This window comes from Enhydra lutris, unplaced genomic scaffold, assembly GCF_002288905.1.
Source record: "Enhydra lutris kenyoni isolate GAN:26980312 unplaced genomic scaffold, ASM228890v2 scaffoldscaffold31, whole genome shotgun sequence".
NCBI classification, from domain to species: Eukaryota; Metazoa; Chordata; class Mammalia; order Carnivora; family Mustelidae; genus Enhydra; species Enhydra lutris.
This window is the reverse complement of record NW_019154115.1, coordinates 16,834,508-16,847,795: the sequence shown is the minus strand read 5'-3', so window position 1 is coordinate 16,847,795 and position 13,288 is coordinate 16,834,508. Positions and strand designations below refer to the sequence as shown.

The 13,288-nt window shown below is 49.2% G+C and overlaps 1 protein-coding gene across 2 annotated transcripts in view; it reads left to right on the top strand.

Moving 5' to 3' along the window:
• LOC111153261 (death associated protein kinase 2) overlaps nt 1-12,787 on the top strand; it is a 118,174-nt gene extending 105,387 nt beyond the window's left edge. For both annotated transcript variants that reach the window (XM_022512171.1, XM_022512172.1), the window contains 3 exons: nt 8,998-9,087; nt 9,183-9,266; nt 11,992-12,787. In XM_022512171.1, the coding sequence (XP_022367879.1) occupies nt 8,998-9,087; nt 9,183-9,266; nt 11,992-12,072 (255 nt within the window). In that variant the 3' untranslated portion in view covers nt 12,073-12,787. The remainder of the gene's footprint in view (nt 1-8,997; nt 9,088-9,182; nt 9,267-11,991) is intronic.
• Nucleotides 12,788-13,288: the final 501 nt, after the last annotated feature.

Here is a 13,288-nt window from a genome sequence, read left to right as displayed (position 1 = left end):
TAGAATGCCCCATACTTTTAGATGATTGTCCCAAGAAGTGGGTCCTGAAGGGTGCTGTTCGCTGTTCCTATCCAGCCCTGTCCCTGTCTGCAGATCAGTGTGCCAAGCAGGAGGCAAGGGGCAGCATCTCCCCCTTTCCCCCTTTTCCCCCTTCTGGCCAAAGGTCCCAGCCTTGTTTTAGGAATGAAGACCAAAAGGAATCGACAAGAAGGTCCCTTTTCTTATGTACTTAGGGCATTGGGGCCCTGAAAGGGCTGAGAAACTCTATGAGAGTTTAAGATCGGGAAGCACAAGCTCAGGGGTCCCCTCTTGATCCCAAGCTTTGAGCACACCTCCCTGAGGACTGTGTGAGGTCATCTCCCTGGAGGAGCCGGTCAGCCAGCTCATAGGGACAGAGCATGGTGGAGTGTGGGCCCAGCACTGGGCTAGAAGCTTGGGGGTGAGGGACCAGATGGTATCATTTCAAAGTGACTTTACAGACTCACAAAACACCCTTGTCAGATAGGCAGGATAAGTGTTATTCCCAATTTGGAGATATGGAAACAGAGAGGTTGACTTGCCCAAGGCCACAGTCAGTGGGAACCGCCCCCGGCTCCATGAGTTTACTCTCTGCTTCCAGAGCAGAGATGCCCAGGGTCACCCAACCATCCATTGACAAATAATGTTTGAGCACGTGCCAACTGCCAGTCACTTGGTTGGCACTGGGGTTACAATGTTGAGTAAAAACAGGCTCGTCTCCTGCCTTCATGGAGTTCACAGTCAGGTAAAGGATTCCCACATTAATCAAGAACATTCTACAAGTGCAAGAGTGCATGTGGAACACATTCTATGAAAGAAATGTGCATAGCCAGTAGTGGGGTTTGATCTAGTTGGGGAAGGCCTCCCTGAGGTGGTGATGCTGGAGGCGAGGTCTGGGGAGCAAAACAGGGAGAAAGAAGTGTCCCTGACAACAGAGCTGTCAGGGCCAGGGCTCGGTGGTGGAGAAGGCATGGAAGCTGGAAGGGAGAGGATAGGGTGGGTAGATGGTGTAGATGTGGCTGGAGAGAAGGCATGACCAGTGGTACTTTGCCAGATTTAAGAGCTCTGCCTTCGTCCCAAGAGTCTTGGGGAGCCATGATTGATGCCAGGCTAGTCAACAGCCTGCAGAGCTGGGTGGGGGAGGGGATGGCCAATAATGGCACAGAGGGCAAGTGGTTTGGGGCGAGACTTGAGATTTTTGACCCCATGCAAACCTACCTCCGTTTCCATTATCATGCTAGATCATTTCAAATATCACATATAATATTTGTAACAGAAACAGTTTCCATCAAATGTAAGAAACCATATTTTCATCAAATATACGATACATTGTTATTTTACATACCAAAAATAAGAAAGAAAAAAGCCAGGTGTGATAGGAGACCGCCTGACCTCCCCACCAAAGCCGGGACACCCTCCCTGAGAGGGCAAGCAGAAATAAAGCCATCGTGCAAAAAGGGAAAGCAAGGAAATGTGTGTTTCATTCTTTTTTTTTTTTTTTAAGATTTTATTTATTTGACAGACAGAGATCGCAAGTAGGCAGAGAGACAGGCAGAGAGAGAGAAGGAAGCAGGCTCCCTGCTGAGCAGAGAGCCCGATGCGGGGCTCGATCTCAGGACCCTGAGATCATGAACTGAGCCGAAGACAGAGGCTTTAACCCACTGAGCCAACCAGGCACCCCCGTGTGTTTCATTCTTAATGCTAGATAAGAGGAGCCCAGATGGGTGGTCCTCGCATAGGGGTACTTTCTGTATTTGTCCAATCGGTGTGATCTGAATGAACCTCAAGCAGAGAATCTGATGTCACATGGTCTGAGGTTGGGGGGCCCCTGAGGTCTGGCAGAAGCGGTGTGGTTATCTCCTGGAACAGCTGCCTTCACTTCGGACCAACAGTAATGATATGATGCCATTGGTTCGAAGAGAAATCCTGATTTCGGAGACGCAAAAGTGTGTATTTGGAATCAGTGGAAGATAGCAAAGCCCTGTTTCCTGTGCCTTACCTGGAAGACTGGGTACAAGTGACCTGTCTCCAGTCTCTCCAAGAACTTATTTGCCCTATCTTGAGATGTAATGCACTCATTTGCCATAAGATAAGACACTACAACTATAAAAAGGTCCCTTTGGCCATGTCAATAGACCTTGACCTCATACAACCCGATTTGCTAAGGAAAGGAAGTCCCCAGTTGAGTAACTCAGGTTAAACTTCCTTGTGAAGGTCGACATAAAATGCACTAAAGGAGTAAGGCGTTGATGCTGATTTAATGAAGGAGACTGGGAACAGGGAGGGAAAAGTAGTTAGTCCAGAATCATGGCATCGGCCACTCACTGCTCGTGCTGGGAGGTACTGAGCGGCCAACCACCAGACATCCTCATTTCACAGCATTTGACAGAACAAGACCTGGCTGGAGTCAGCCAGCTGGTCATCCGCAGAGCTGGAGTCAGAACTATAAGTGGTTTTCCTCACAGTCATGGAATTGTCCTCTGTCGGTTCATGTCTGGTCATTGGTAGCTATTTATTATTTAGATGTTTTATAAGCAGACCCTTCTCTGTAACTAAGAGCTTGTGAACACAAATCGAAATGACCTGAGAAATGCCCCCAAGTCTTTCAGGGAAATGAGAGGGGACTGTGACCTTCCTCTGTCACCTGGCCAGTCTGACTCCTATCGCCCTTTGGCATCAGAACTTGATGCCTAGGGGAGAGGCCAAGGAGTATGGTGGAACGCCCAGCCAGAGGAGACCCGGGGTTCCCTGCCACCTGGGCATAACTGGCGTTTTAACAGTGGAGTCAAGGGCAGGTGGCCGGATGGGGTGTCGGGAAAGGAATGTTTCACTGGTACATAGAGGGAGGCGGGCCTGGGGAGCACTGCTAGGCCATTATCAGCCGTGAAGGAGGAGTTTTCATTCACCAGGTATTGAGCGGCTGTGCAAAGGCCACGCTGGGCTATTGGGGAGGGGAGGCTGACATCTTCCAGATTACGGATTCCCAAGGAAGCTGGAAAGTTGGCAACTGGGGAAGGCAGGAGCCTGTCCCCCCCGGGCTGAGGCCAATGTGCATGGCATGTGATAGCTCAGCTTTGTGTTGGGAAAGGTGGAGATAGCATGGCAACCGGTGAGTCTGCAGCAGCAGGAGGTGACAGTGAAGTGATAATGACAGGAGAAGCTGGTCTCCCCCACGAGCCCTCTTCCCGCACTGCCCAGCCTCCCCTATATGTGATTATGAAGACAGTGACCCTCCACCTCACTCTGATACACAGTATAGCTGGCCCATGTGGGAGGTGGCTGTGTACCTGCTTCCAACCCCACTGTCTGTCTCTGGAAATGTCTGTGGCCTTTTCTCCTTTGTCTGCGAAACTCTTGGCCCGTGGAGAAGATTCTTTGCCCAGTAGAGGAGACCCAGCAGTGGGCATATTTGAGGAACAGAAGGAACCAGTTCATTGGGACAAATACTGATTGTGCTCTGGCTCTGGAGGGAGGTGACAGATAAGGACAAGACAACCCCTGAATAAAGCACTCAGTCTGGGACAGATGGGAACCATGGTACCACCCCCCTCCCTAGGAGCTAGGAGATGGGAAAGGCCATGCCAAGTCATAAATAGAGGTACCCAGTATTCCAGAAAATGGTAGAGATGAATTTGGACTGAGAAAGTGTCAGAGGGGCAGCAGGGGGCAGAAGTGTTCTCAGGGAGGGACCCCACCCCCTCAACACCTCCTTCCCAAGCTGTAGCCTGAGGAGAAGAGGCCATGTAGAATTTGGGGGGGGATGGGCATGAGCCCAGATTGGGGTCAGGAGCCTGGACCTGTAAAATGGAGATAAAAGAGGAGATTTACAGAGATTTAAGAGAAGGGCTGTTTTCATTTTGAACTTTTTGTTATGGGAAATTTTCACAAATATCCAGAATGGTATAGTGAATTCCAGATACCTCTTGCCCAGCTGCAGCAGTGAGCTAGTCATGGCCAGTGATCTCCCATGTTACCTGCACTCTGCTGTTTCTGCACTATCTGAAAGCAAACTTTAGACTTATTTATTTCACTCATCTTCAGCGTGAATTTCTAAGCACTTTCTTTTTAATGCTACTCTTGTACCATTATCACACCTGACAAAAGCAAGAATCATTCCTTGATATCGTGTGAATAGATATTTTATGCCCCATGTCCCCACTTTTCTCCAGGCTGTCCTGTTGTGGTGCATGGTTTGTTCAAATTGGGATCTAAACACAGTCCGTGTGTATCATTTGGCTGTGACATCTCTCAGGTCTCCTGTCTTCTCTAAGAGTACAGGAGGGAGAGCTTTGGAAGCGTTTCCTGGGGACCAAAAATTGCTCAGAAAACTGAAGGTCCTGGAAAGAGGATTAAAAGTACAGAGACCTAACTCAGAGAAGTGAGACCAGGTCAGGCAAGGAAAGGGGGCATTCCCACTGCTTTCCATTGGCTTCTTCAGTACAGGACGATCTTTGGAGACACAGTCTCTCCACAGCTCTCCCCATCCATGCATAAGGAGGCAGACACTCAGGCTCTCAGAAGCCTCACGTTCTCTTTTCCTGGGAAGACTGGGAGGTGAGAACCAGCAGGGCCCAGGCTCTAGCCCCCAAAAGGGAGAGTTGGAGGTGCCACCTATAGAGAGACTGGATTCGGGGAGATTGGTGGGGTTGGAGACAGACAGACCTAGGCTGGAGAGGAAAGTGGGTGCTCAGGTGTCCTTGACTTTCTGTGGGGGATGGAGCTGGAGAAACGGCACAGATGGAGGTTTGAGAAGTTGCAATCTGTCTGCGGTTTCTAGAGGAGGCCTGATACTGAGAGAAAGTCTGGAGTGTCTCTTCTTATAAAGAGAGTTCCTTTTTTGTGCCTGGGGGATAGTTGCTACACCATCTCTCTGCTCTGTGGGCATTGGTGCTGACCCTGCTGGACTTTTCTAAGGCCATTTGCGTCTCCATAAACAAAACCTGACTTCAGCCACAGTGTTCTCTCCTCTTGCTTCCTTTCCCGACATTTTTCCGAGACACTAAACATACTCCTAGGAGTCTGGTCAGAATTGCCCATGCTCTAGCCAAAGGACCTCAGGGTGGAAGGTGGGTAGTGTGTGTTCGCAGGGAGGGAAGGGCCAGGAGAAGGCAGAACACAGCCCCATCCCCCCAACACCCCTCACTGAATCAGAAGTGTTGGTGCCACATTCCTTCCGGGAACAGATTTCACTGCAGAATTTATGCCTCTGACTTTCAAAGATTCGATGGTGGTGTCAGCATGTGATAAGCCTCTTAGCAACCAAGGAGACCCTTTGATCAGGAAAGGCCAGCCTGACAGATTTATGCCTGGCTGGCCCCCTTCTCAGAGTTCATGTTGTTTGTGTAGCACATAGACTGGGCCCTAGAAGCAATTGCATCACCTCCCATTAATGGCCCCTGGGAGTGGTCACCCCACCCCATATTTTAGTTGGGCCCCTCTGCTCCATGGCTGGCACTGCTGGACCAGTTGGAAGATAGGATGCCTATTAAAGGGATTCCCCCAACTATATGTTGATCTTCTAGCCATGGGGTTTGGGCATTTCTCTTCTGACAAGAGTGCTGATCAGGAAGTGGATAAGAAGAGGTCCCTTCCCTCCCAGAGTCTGCTGATCCCTTATCAAACTCTCCAAGTAAAGTACAAGGGTTCCCGGCAGGCCTGAGGCTCAAAAGTGAATGCAGACATTGGTGAAGTTAGAGGTGGAAATGTTCTGTGGGTTGGGGAGGCAGGAAATCACCCTGGAAAGCAGATACTAGTTGCTGGGAGGTGCAGGAGAGAGAGAGAGTAACAAAAAACAAATAAGTACAGAATAAAATGTCAGGTAGTGGGACCTGTTATGAAGAAGTAGGGTGTGGGCACAGTGCATTGTATGGGGCAGTTGGGATGCTGTTTGATACAGAGTAGTCAAGGAAGGCTTCCTGAGGAAGTGACGTTTGAGCAAAGACTGAACAAAGTGACAAAGTGAATGTATTAAGGAGCAAGGACAAAGACCCTGAGATTTTGGGTTCCTGAGCCACGAAGCAGACTGGAGGAGCCACAGCAAGAGAAAGGAGAAAGGGAGGAAATCAGGTTGGAGAAGGACCCAGATGGTACAGTCCTTGGGGATCTTGGTGAGCTTGTTGGTTTCCATCAAGAGTGCAGGGAAGAAGCTGCTGGAAGGCTTTGATACCGGGAAAAGTCAGGCTCTGCCCTCCGGTGAGACCTAGACCCAGGACTGGGCTTGCAGGTGCAGCACAGGAGGTGAGAGTCGATTAAGGAAAGAGCTAGGAGAGATTAGCCGCATGGTCCCTTCAGTGGCCTCATCCTCTTCTCATCTCTTCCCTCTCCATCTTTCTCCTTCCCCTCCCCTCATTCCTCCTCACTCTTTGGCCCAAAGAGTGTTTTAATTCGGGAGAGTGAACAGCCCCTGGCTTTCTCATCCCCCCTCCAATGTCAAGGGTATGCACACTTTCCTCCCTGCTCCCTGACCCCCACAGATCTGTGCTGACTCCCAGGCAGAGCCCTGGGGAGCCATGGTGTCATGGCTTCTGATCCAGGTGCCTGCGCCTGTCACTGGCAGGAGTGAGCAGGTGTCAGGTGTCTCTTCAGCAACTCGGGGAAACTAAGGATACAGCTGTTAAGCACCTACCGGTATATGCTCAGGATGGGGAGGAGGTGGGGTAGAGGACACTGACAAAACCATGAAGAAAATTCTTTCTGTGCCCTCCAGTTGTTTTTTGCTAGGGAGACGGCCCCACTGCAGAGCTGGCCAAGGTTGGGGAGAAATACTGAGGGAGCCCACCTGTGTTTCGGTTATGGCGGGGAGGGAGGCATTGCTTTTCGGAAGCTGTCTTGGGGAATGGATGTGTTTGAACTGGGCTTTGAAACACATGGGGGCCTTCCAAGAGCAGGGATTGGGTGGACATGGAAAGTGCGCCTCCTGCTGCATTTTAGGTCCCCTGCTGTGTGGGCCAGCCCTATGTGCCGGCTTCCCCAGTTCTGAGCGCCATGATGAGAAATCGAGAATGGAGGAATGCTCCAATATGGATGAGAGACAAGACCAGCACTCAGGAACCCATGAGCTACGTCACTCAGCATTCACTGGAAAGCCACATGAGGCATTGCTGTGAGGAGGCTGTCAGAGCAGAGAGAAAAATCAAGCTGGATGGGCCCCTATGGATCACCTCCGGCAGTTCATTTTCTTGGGGTCACAGAGTTCTCCGAGAATGGATGAAATCTATCCGCTCTCCTCAGAAGAACTGCCTTCCTGTACACACCCATTAACTTAAATTTTTTTTTTTTTAAAGGTTTTATTTATTTGACAGACGGAGATCACAAGCAGGCAGAGAGGCAGGCAGAGAAAGGAGGAAGCAGGCTCCCCGCTGAGCGGAGAGCCTGATGTGGGGCTTGATCCCAGGACCCTGGGATCATGACCTGAGCCGAATGCAGAGGCTTTAATCCACTGAGCCACCCAGGTGCCCCTTAAATTTTTTATTGAGATACAATTCACATACCCTAAAACTCCCCGTTTAAAAGAATACAATTCAGTAGTCTTTAGTATCTTCACAAGGTTGTGGAACAATCACCACCATCCAACTCCAGGACATTTTGTCACAACAAAAAGAAACCTCATACCCCCTCAGAATCCTCTCCCAGCAACCCCTCTCTCCAGCCCTGGCCACTACCAATCTCATTTCTGTCTCTATCAATTTGCCTATTCTGGGCATTTTATGAAAATAGAATCATACAATATGTGGCCTTTTGTGTCTGGCTTCCTTCACTCAACATAATATTTTCAAGGTTCATCCACATTGTAGCATCTGTCAGAACAGTGGACCCAGATTTGAACTGTGGGGGTCCACATTTTTTTTCTAAACACAGTACAGCACTGTAAATGTATTTTCTCATCCTTATAATTTTCTCAAGCTTGCTTTATTTAAAGAATACAGTACATAAAACATATACAAAACATGTCAGTCGACTGTTTATGTTATCAGGGAGGTTTCTGGTCAACAAGAGGCTATTAGTGGATAAGTTTTTGGGGAGTCAAAAGTTATATGTGGGTTTTTAACTGTCTCAAGGTTCAGTACCCTAACCCCTGAATTGTTGAAGGTCAACTATATTATGAATAATATTTCTGCATTATATTCCATTGTATGGAATTTTGTTCACTCATCGGGTGGTGCACATTTCAGTTGTGTCTACTTTTTGGCTATTATGAATAATGCTGCTCTGAAGATTCATGTACAAGTTTACACACTAAAATTTGCAAACCATTTTGGGAGGTTCATAGAACCTCTGAAAGCTGTCTTTTGATCTAGGAAAACCTTGTTTTACAGGAAGGGAGGAATTCAAGGGGGAATGGACTCATCAAATTGTGTACATTAAACATGTCCTGTTTTTTTTATATGTCATCTCTACCTTAATAAAGCTATTATCCCCATAATACAGATGAGAAAACTGAGGCTTAGCAAAGCCAGGCCAGGCTTGTTGGAGAAGTCAGGATTTAAGCTGAGCTTTACCGGCCAGGCTGTGAAAGGCAACTCTACATCCCATTTCCTCTCCCCTGCCACCGAAGCCCCTGTTTCCTTCAGTTTACTTGTGAATGGAGTCCTGGTGTTCTATTTGCCCTCTATTTTGCTAAGCCCAGTGGCAGCCCAGCGCACAGTGGGCATCCTAGACTGCTGTCCGATGACCCTTCCCCAAAGTGAACAATGCCTGAAGGCCCTGCCTCCCGTTCTTCCACTCTGGGGGGACCCGGCTCCTGCCCAGCCAGAGTGTGTGTTGGCTGTGTTATGATATAGCTCAGGGGCCCCAGGGGCATCTCCGGAACAGCTGAGACATCTGCAACCTTTGGCCTCAATGCGATGTCCCCCTGCATGCCCTGCCCTGGGGGAAGTGGCAGAGTCAGGCTAAGGATGCTATGTGGCTGGGGGTTTGGAGAGCGGGGTGGCTGCCGACCCAAGCCCAACATCAGCCACCAAACTCTGCTTTGTCTCCCAGCCGGTGGACAACCAGCAAGCCCTGGTCCGCAGGGAGTCTGTGGTCAACCTGGAGAACTTCAAGAAGCAGTATGTCCGCAGGCGATGGAAGGTGTGTCAGGGTTAAGGGGTGGGGAGCAGGGGACCCCAGCGGGTCTCTGTGCACAGTCTCAACTGGCAGTCCCTCTCTCCTCCTCTCTCCCTCAGCTCTCCTTCAGCATCGTCTCCTTGTGCAACCACCTCACCCGCTCCCTGATGAAGAAGGTGAACCTGCGGCCAGATGAGGACCTGGTAGGGAAATGCAGTGTTCTCTTGATGGGCAGGATTCTGGGGTGGCCTGGAGCTCGGGGGTGGAAGGGATCATGTGGGTGCTAACTATTTCCCACCGGTTCTGCTTGTCCTGTCCTCCTCAGCACTGTGTGATTGGTGGAGGCCGCGTGTTCAGGGGGACCCCTGGGGCAGTCCTGGGAGGGGAGCACTCCAAGGGGGCAGCATGGGCTTCTGGAGGATCTTGAATCTTTGCCTAGTGGACCATCAAAGGGACTTTACTGCCCCAGTCTTTCCCTGAGGACTTGTGGCCTGCTGGAGACCTTGAGGGTTTTGAATAACGCAACCACCAGAGTCAACCCAAAATATATTCCTGACAATCCAAAGATCTGTTGTAGAATGGAAGCTTAATATTTGTCTTTCAATTTGTCCATTTCTGTTTTGCTTTAGATTGCCATCAATAACAAAAAACAACAACAACAATAATAATATTTAGATGATATTTGACTAGCTTGTAACTATTCATGTACATTTAAAATGAACTTACTCTGATCAGGAGCGTGGCCTCTCGAACTAGACTTTCAGAATTCATATTGGCCACTTACTAGCTGTGTGACCTTGAGGAAATGACTTAACCTTTCTGTGCCAAAATGCTATCCTGTGTAAAATGGGGTTAACAACAGTTCCTACCTCGTAGAGTAGTCACGAGGACTAAATGAGGACCTATCCTTAGAGCCTGGCATTAGAAGTGCTCAGTGTGTATTCATAGTTGTGATTGTGTAAAATCTCCCCGTAGTCTAAAATGCAGTGCCAAGTGCTTTTGAATGCAGTTAGTGTTTCGGCCGTAGAGGTCCCCAGGACGGACGTTCCCTGTTGCTCCATCAAAGTGGGGAGGCCCCAGAAGTGTCTGGGATGGCACAGGAAGGGCAGCTGCCTAAGACAGATGGGGCCGTCAGCCCTGAACAGTCCCAGGACATGCAGTGCTTGGGTTGCATGCCGGGACCTCCTTCTGCACCAGGTCCTGGGGTCCACTTTCGTTAGCCGAAGCTCTTGTTGGTTCTTACCCTTGATTTGAGGATTTGTGGCACTAGAGGCCCCGAGCAACTGTGTGGCTTTGGCAAAGCCATGTCCCTTCTCTGATGGCTCTCCTCACCTGCTGTTCAAGGGGACTGGACTTTCCCTCTGAAAATCCCTGTTAATGACAGGCAGACTTTCCCCCAGCTTACTTTTTCATTGTTTGGCTCTGACTCATGCTAAAAAATTGCTATTCAGCAGAGCTTGAGTTATTTTTATTGTTATAGCCAGGCTTGGTCCAGGATGTACTTGGCTAAAGTTAATCTTGACCTTGGATTTCCAACTGGCTTAGGCCAGGGGAAGGAGAGAGAGAGAGAAAGCTCCGGGAAGGCACATGGCAAGTGAGTTGCTCTGATATGATGGAGGCCATGGGAAGACAGGACCAGAGACTAGTTGAAAGAACATAAATTTCTTTCTTAATTTTTTTTTAAGATTTTATTTATTTATTTGACAGAGAGAGATACAGCGAGAGAGGGAACACAGCGGAGGGAGTGGGAGAAGCAGGCTTCCCGTGGAGCAGGGAGCCGGATGTAGGGCTCGATCCCAGGACCTCGGGATCATAACCTAGCCAAAGGCAGACGCTTAATGACTGAGCCACCCAGTCATCCCTGGGTGGGGGATTACAGACATCCCTGTAAATTTCTTTCTTAGTTTTTGTCCTTGTGCACACATTTTTAAATATAGCCTTCTTTTTACTTAAACATTCAGTGCCATCAGCTCAGTGCCTCATTCTACAAGTGGAAAAGGAAGGCTTGGGTCCTAGACATCTATTATACAGTTTTCTCAGAGGAAATTTCCTTTAAATAACGATGATGATGATGATAAGTTCTTTTGTTCAGGCACCCTTAAAATTGAACATCTAACAACCGAGTATTTATGAGACACTGAAGTCTTTCTGGATTAGTACCTCTCTTAATAAATTTTAGTAATTTGTTTAGACTGGGGTCTCCTGTGTGGCTTAGGTCCTGCATCAGGCTCCTTGCTCAGCAGGGAGCCTGCTTCTCCCTCTACCTGCCACTCCCCCTGCTTGTGTGCTCTCTCTCCGACCAATAAATAAATAAAATCTTCAAAAATTTTTGATTAGACTGATATGACCTGAATAAAAAAGGCACTGTGATCTCCAGGATGGCTGCCTTGACTCTGGTTCAGCCATGGAATACACTTTACTCTTTCTCCCCTTTCATAAAGATGGAACATAAAAGCCAGAAGAAGAGCAGCCTGAGCCAGTCAGAGCAGAGTGGGTGTGGGGCAGCGGCCATCAGAGCTTGGGGAGGTCCCTGTGGCTCACCCCTGTCCCCCCATTCTCTCCAGGCTGAGTTTGGGAGACCTGTCAACTGTTACGTGGCAGCTACAACAAACACCAGATATTATCTTGATTATTATTATGATTTGGGTTATCCTGGTACCTGGTTTCTCTTAGATATGCTGCCTGCTTTCCTGCCTCCTGAGAAGGAGGCCTCCAGGCAATTGGTCTGGCCCCATTTCAAGTCCCTCCCCACCCCCACTCAGTCCCCCTCAAGACTCCAGACAGAGCAACAGCCTTTGCCTCAATATCCACCTCCCTGGCTTATAGGCCCCTGGCCCAGGTGTGTCAGCCGGGCTGCCCAGCACAACCCTGTCCCTGGACTCTCATGACCCCCTTACCCTGGGCCTCTTTTTTTTTTTTTTTTTCCAGAGGAATTGTGAGAGTGACGCAGAGGAGGACATCGCCAAGAGGAAAGCTCTCCACCCCCGGAGGAGGAGCAGTACCTCCTAGCTGGCCCAGCTCTCTCTGCGCAGACTCTGGGTCCCCACTCGTTACCAGTGCCCAGGCATTCTGCATCCCTGAACGCTTTGCAAGACAGATGGGCCTGCAGGATTCTGAAGACTTTAGGGAGGAGCAAGGAGCCCCTGGGAGCAGTGGCCATCTCCTAAGGAGGAGGCCCCAACGTCCCCAAGCTCTTATTCTCCATAAAACGGGCTTTCACCTGTCTTCCAACCTCAGAACCTGGGATGAGGTGTGGACTTGAGAAAACAATGTCAATGAACATCATCACCATGGGGGAAAGGTCAGACTCCAGCAGGTTTCCTCACAGGATGAGGGAGTTCAGAACTAGCCTGGTCAAAAATTACACCAGAAAGACAGAGGCCTCCCCCATGGGAACAAGACAAGTGAGAAGAGTGAATCTTAGGGTGTGAGGGACCAATCCTGTGACCTCCCAGAACCCACATGGAGTCCGTATGTTGGGCTGACCAACATATTAGACCTTCTAAAGCAGCCCACTGTATTATAATTTTTTTCACTTTTATTAAACTTCTGATTTGCCTGATGCTTGGCTTCTTTTAGGGCTATCCCCATCTGGTTTCCTTTAGCTCAGGTGCCTGACTCTAGGGGAGCACCCAGCATTGGGGTGCTGAGGGGACGGTGCCTCAGAAGGCCACAGTGAACCATTCCCTCTGGATCATAGGGCACCTGCCTTCTACACCCTTCCCTAAAGATTTTCCACCTCCTCCCCCCAATCAGCACAGACACAGCATATAAGGCCACCACTACTACCATCACCCCTGTGGGTAGGGGCTCAGTTGTGTCTCCCAATCCCCGGTACCACAGAATATGACTATATATGGAGATAGGGTCTTTAAAGGATAATTAAGTTAAAATGAAGTCATTGGGGTGGGCCCCAATCCAATGTGCTGGTGTCCTTATAAGACAAGGAGATAGGACATCAAAGAAGGACCGTGTGAAGACACAGAGAGAGGACAGCCATCTACAAGGTAAGTAGAGAGGCCTCAGAAGAAACCAACCTTGCCAACACCTCGGACTAATGGCCTCAAGAGCTGTGAGAAAATAAATTCCTGTTGTTTGAACCACCCATCTGTACTACTTTGTTAGGGCAGCCCTAGAAAATAAGTACACCTGCCAACTATGGCCAAGATGGGGAAGGGGCATTTTTTTTAAAGATATAATTTATTTATTTGAGATAAGAGAGAGA